The 5,000-nt window shown below is 40.8% G+C and overlaps 2 protein-coding genes across 2 annotated transcripts in view; both read right to left on the bottom strand.

Moving 5' to 3' along the window:
- LOC120545730 (cytochrome c oxidase subunit 5B, mitochondrial-like) overlaps positions 1-2,496 on the bottom strand; it is a 6,755-nt gene extending 4,259 nt beyond the window's left edge. The window contains exons 1-3 of the mRNA XM_039780291.1: positions 2,356-2,496; positions 255-325; positions 1-78 (exon numbers count right to left, since the gene is read on the bottom strand). The exon at positions 1-78 is cut by the window's left edge and continues 22 nt beyond it. Coding sequence (XP_039636225.1) covers positions 1-78; positions 255-325; positions 2,356-2,452 — 246 coding nt within the window. The 5' untranslated portion in view covers positions 2,453-2,496. The remainder of the gene's footprint in view (positions 79-254; positions 326-2,355) is intronic.
- A 1,150-nt stretch (positions 2,497-3,646) lies between these two features.
- Positions 3,647-5,000, bottom strand: part of LOC120545711 (drebrin-like protein A) — an 18,086-nt gene continuing 16,732 nt past the window's right edge. Inside the window, exon 14 of the mRNA XM_039780264.1 lies at positions 3,647-3,976. Within this exon, the coding sequence (XP_039636198.1) occupies positions 3,840-3,976 (137 nt within the window). The 3' untranslated portion in view covers positions 3,647-3,839. The remainder of the gene's footprint in view (positions 3,977-5,000) is intronic.

Genomic DNA, 5,000 nt, shown 5'->3' with positions numbered 1-5,000 from the left:
GTTAGTGATGGAGGGAACGAGGTGAGGATCGGCCTTGGAGCCAGCGTACTCTTTAGGCTTCATCATGCTGTAGGGGTCCTGGAGGAGGAGACAGGATACAGTGCACAGGTCATCACTTCTACTTGTAACTACATAGTGGTACATTCTTTTGCATCCCTATTATACTAATTTATTAATCATTTTCCAATTCTTGAATGTTTAATTGTCTTTCTATACTGCACTTTTATTAATTAAGGTCAGTGAACGTGTCGTACCGCGCCCTCCTTGGCGGCCTTCATGATGATTTTCTCCAGGCCGGTGGCCTGCTCCTCGTCAGTGGGGATCCCTGAGGAGAGACCACAGGACAGGAGTCAACACAGCACAACATCCCATAAATAATACTTCCATATTCAGCTTTCAGCGGAGCTGTTATCTAGAGCTCGGCAATATGGAGACAATCAAATACAGAGACCACAGACATACAAGGTCTTAAAATGGAAAGTTTGAAATAAAAGTGGAAAAATATGTAATATTTGTATTTTTGTGTGTGTGTGTGTGTGCGTGTGCAAGGAGTGTGTGTGTGCCTGTGTGTGTGGAGTGTGTGAGTGTCTGCAGGGAATGTGTGTGTTTATGCGGGGTGTGAGTGTGTGTGTGTGAGTGTGTCTGCGGGGAATGCGTGTGTTTATGCAGGTAGTGCGAGTTTGTGTGTGTGTGTGTGTGTGTGTGTGTGCAGGGAATGTGTGTGTGCGTGTGTGTGAGTGGGGAATGTGTGCGTTTATGCAGAGTGTGAGTTTGTGTGTGTCTGCAGGGAATGTGTGTGTGTGTGTGTGTGTGTGTGTGTGTGTGTGTTTATGCGGGAGTGTGTGTGAGTGTGTGTGAGTGTGTGCGAGTGAGAGAGGAGAGTGTGTGTGTGTGTGTGTGTGAGCGTGTCTGCGGGGAATGCGTGTGTTTATGCAAGTAGTGTGAGTGTGGGTGTGTGCAGGGAATGTGTGTGTGTGTGTGTGTGAGAGCGGGGAATGAGTGTGTTTATGCAGAGTGTGAGTTTGTGTGTGTGTGTGTGTGTTTATGTGGGAGTGTAAGTGAGTGAGTGAGTGAGTGAGTGAGTGAGTGAGTGAGTGTGTGTGTGTGTGTGTGTTCGCGCATGTGTGTGTTTTCTGTCCAACAATCATGTATTACATTTCAATTATTAAGTCAAACGAGGAAAAAAAAAGTCATATTATTTCAGTAATAAAGAAGATGTAATATACGGAGAAAAAAGTTTCAAATATATGAGAAGAATGTCCTAATGTTTAGAGAACAAAGTTGAAAATGTACTGGACAAAAAGTCAGTAAAGGATATTGTGAGTATTAAATTACAGGAAAAAGTTTAAATATTTCACGAAAAAAAAATACATAATATTTCGAGAATATAGTAAAAAATTCAGTGTGTGTGTGTTTTAAAAAGGTACTTCATACTTTATCCCAAAATGTATACTTCCATCGACTTCCAGTGGAGTTGTATCACGATAAGAAAATAGATAAAGTTATGAATAAATCAAGTCTGTTACTTGCTTAGCTATCTGTCATATTTGAGCAATGGAATTCATAACAAACACATACATATGAAGCTTAACGTTAGTCGAGGACGGTTTCTGACAAAAGAGAGGTCTAACGTTAGTAATAGAATATATAAAATAGTCAATTATATTTCTAATGTATGCCGAATTGAAGAGTTTTAGTCTAATTCTATCGTAGAAAACGTCTTCATGTTTTACAAGCTGTACAGTTTACACAACACACGATTTATAATTAAATTACAGAATTTTCTGATGAAGTTTGGTCTGATGTCCTGTGTTGAGAAGCACTGTTTTAACAGAATACTTGAATATTTAAAAAAGTCAATTATATATCTAATGTGTGCCGAATTGAAGAGTATTAGTCTAGTTATATTGTGGAGAATGTCTTTATGTTTTAGAAGCTGTACAGTTTACACAAAACACGATTTCGGAGTTAAGTTGGCGCATTTTTTTTAATGAAGTTTGGTCTGATGTCCTGTGTTGAGGACTGTTTTAACAGAATACTTGAATATTTAAAAAACGTCAATTATATTTCTAATGTGTGCCGAATTGAAGAGTATTAGTCTAGTTATATTGTGGTGAAAAAAGTATTGTTATACAAGCTGTACAGTTAACACAAAACTCGATTTTCTAATTAAATTGCTTGATTCTTTAAATGAACTTTGGTGTGAAGTTGAACAGAACGTTCTCACAGCGGCAGAAGGTCTTCCGCCGTCAGTTAGCATCGACGTTATCTGTCCTTCTCGTGGACAGACACTCTCTTAAATCAGATTAAATCGGTGTTTCAGGCTCTGTAGCGCGGTACCGGTTCGGTCCTCACCTCCAGCCGCCATGCCGCGGGTCAGGGCGGGCACCGGGGCCGCCCGGCAGGTTGACGCGGCTCGGAAAGCTGAGCGGAGCAGTAACCTTGCAGCCATGTTTCCTCCTTTGCTGTCCTTTCGCCAGTCGCCGGGATATGACGTCGTAGGTCACCCAGTTGTGACGTTAACGCTGTTTACAATTTGTTTATAGATACTAATTTCAATGGATTTTAATGCGAATTTAAAGAAGACTGTGAAGATATAGTTAAATATATATTTAGTTATTTATATTTAGTTATTGATATACATATATATTCTGTATATATATCCATATATATATATATATATATATATAAAACCATGTTTTTATTTATTTATTTATTTATGATAGGTTTAAAGAATATATTAAGACTCTCAAACATTATGAAAAATAGTTACTTCAGTCTTCTTGATTCCATAAAACAGACCCTCAGTGTGTGTGTGTGTGTCTGTGTGTGTGACTGTGTGTGTGTGTGTGCGTGTGTTTGTGTGACTGTGTGTGTGTGTGACTGTGTGTGTGTGCATGTGTGTGTGTGACTGTGTGCGTGTGCGACTGTGTGGGTATGTGTATGTGTGACTGTGTGTGAGACTGTGTGTGTGTGTGCGTGTGTTTGTGTGACTGTGTGTATGTCTTTGTGTGTGTGTGTGTGTGTGTGTGAGTGTGTGTGTGTGTGTGCGTGTCTGTGCGTGTCTGTGTGCGTCTGTGTGCGCGTCTGTGTGTGTGTGTGTGTGTGACTGTGTGTGTGTGTCTGTGTGCGTCTGTGTGCGTGTGTATTATAATATTAAGACTCTGAGACATTACTAAAAATGAGTTCTTTCTCTCTTCATAAAAAGACCCTCAGTGTGTGTGTGTGTGTGTGACTGTGTGTGTGTGTGTGTGTTTGTGTGACTGTGTGTGTGTCTTTGTGTGTGTGTGTCTGTGTGCGTCTGTGTGTGTGTGACTGTGTGTGTGTGCATGTGTGTGTGTGACTGTGTGTGTGTGTGTGAGACTGTGTGTGTGTGTGTGTGTGACTGTGTGTGTGTGTCTGTGTGCGTCTGTGTGTGTGTGTGTGTGTGACTGTGTGTGTGTGAGACTGTGTGTGTGACTGTGTGTGTGTCTGTGTGCATCTGTGTGTGTGTGTGTGTGTGTGTGTGTGTGTCTGTGTGCGTCTGTGTGCGTGTGTATTATAATATTAAGACTCTGAGACATTACTAAAAATGAGTTATTTCTCTCTTCATAAAAAGCCCCTCAGTGTATTTTCCTATTCTATTACCACAAATTAAAGAGATAACTTAGAGAGAGAGAGACGCTGTTTATTGGGATGTTTACAACAGTCTGTTAATGCAGTGACGTTAAAAAAGAGATTTTGACAAAAGACGACAAACACAGAAATATTTTATATCTTAATCCACCTCCTGTCTGTCACCCCAGGTTTATTTTTCCGTTGTGCGAGCGTTACTGTAGCGTAGCAACGAGCGGCGACAGCTAGAGGAGCTCCACGTAGTTGGCGGGGAACATGCCGTAGTTTCCACAGGGTCCGTTCCCGCGCCACCAGCCCTCGTCCACCATGTCGATGTCCGTTATGATGTCATCGGGGTCAAAGGTGATCTCGGAGTCATCCACTGTGGAGGAGAGCAGCGTTAACGTGTGTCACGTGTGTGTGTTTCTCTGTGTGTGTGTGTGTGTGTGTCAGAGATGTTCACAAGTCATTTTTTGGAAGTCCAAGTCAAGTCTCAAGTCTCAGGCCATCTGATCTGTCCCTAACTAACTAAAAAAAAGCCTTTTTTTAATATCGAAGGCAGGGGACTACAGATGAAAAATAGCCTTTTGGCTAATTCTGGCTTTTTTAACCCATGGGAAATCATGTGTTTTATTAAATAAAATCCCTTTAATAAATAAACTAAACTCAAACTCAACACTGTATTGTCAAATCTTATGAATTCAAAGCCATGTCCTGTAGCTACCCATCCAGACAGTACAGTATTACAGTCAGTTGTAGGAGAGCTTTATGGGGTCTACTGCAATGTAATCTGAAGAAATGCAAATTAAGAACTCTGTTTCAATTTCATAGCTGTATTTTTCAACATTTTGGTATCATATAGCCTAATCTTCTGCTACTTAACACGTCCCTCCAGCCCTCGGACCTGGTAAAATATTAACCTAAGTCTGTCACATCATATGGATACAACTAGAAATATACCTGAAATGTGCCTGTTCCCAGCATTAGCACAACACTTTGTGACGATACGCAAGTGACTGACCTATCTGGGTGCGTTTGGAGATGCCTGATGAAGTTTGACCTTGTTGATCTGGCATCATTTATCTTTAGCCACACACCTTGCGTGTTTCTGTTCACCATCGTCAATGCATTTTTTTTTTATATGTGAGTGCGCGCACATAATAAGGCATAGCGCATGCGTTACGTGGCACATTATGGTCAAAGGGAAGGGGACATGCGCTCGTCGTTCACAACCCATCGATAAAGTGGATAGGTTAGCATTCACATAACTTTCATTCGCAAGCGTTTCTTTTATTTTCATGACTCATTGTAGATTCTCACTCGCGAGGCATCAAAACTATGAATGAACACATGTGGAATTATGTACTTAACAAAAAAGTGTGAAATAACTGAAAACATGTCTTATA

Source organism: Perca fluviatilis, chromosome 17 (genome assembly GCF_010015445.1).
Source record: "Perca fluviatilis chromosome 17, GENO_Pfluv_1.0, whole genome shotgun sequence".
Lineage (NCBI taxonomy): Eukaryota > Metazoa > Chordata > Actinopteri > Perciformes > Percidae > Perca > Perca fluviatilis.
This window is presented reverse-complemented; position numbering and strand designations above follow the sequence as displayed.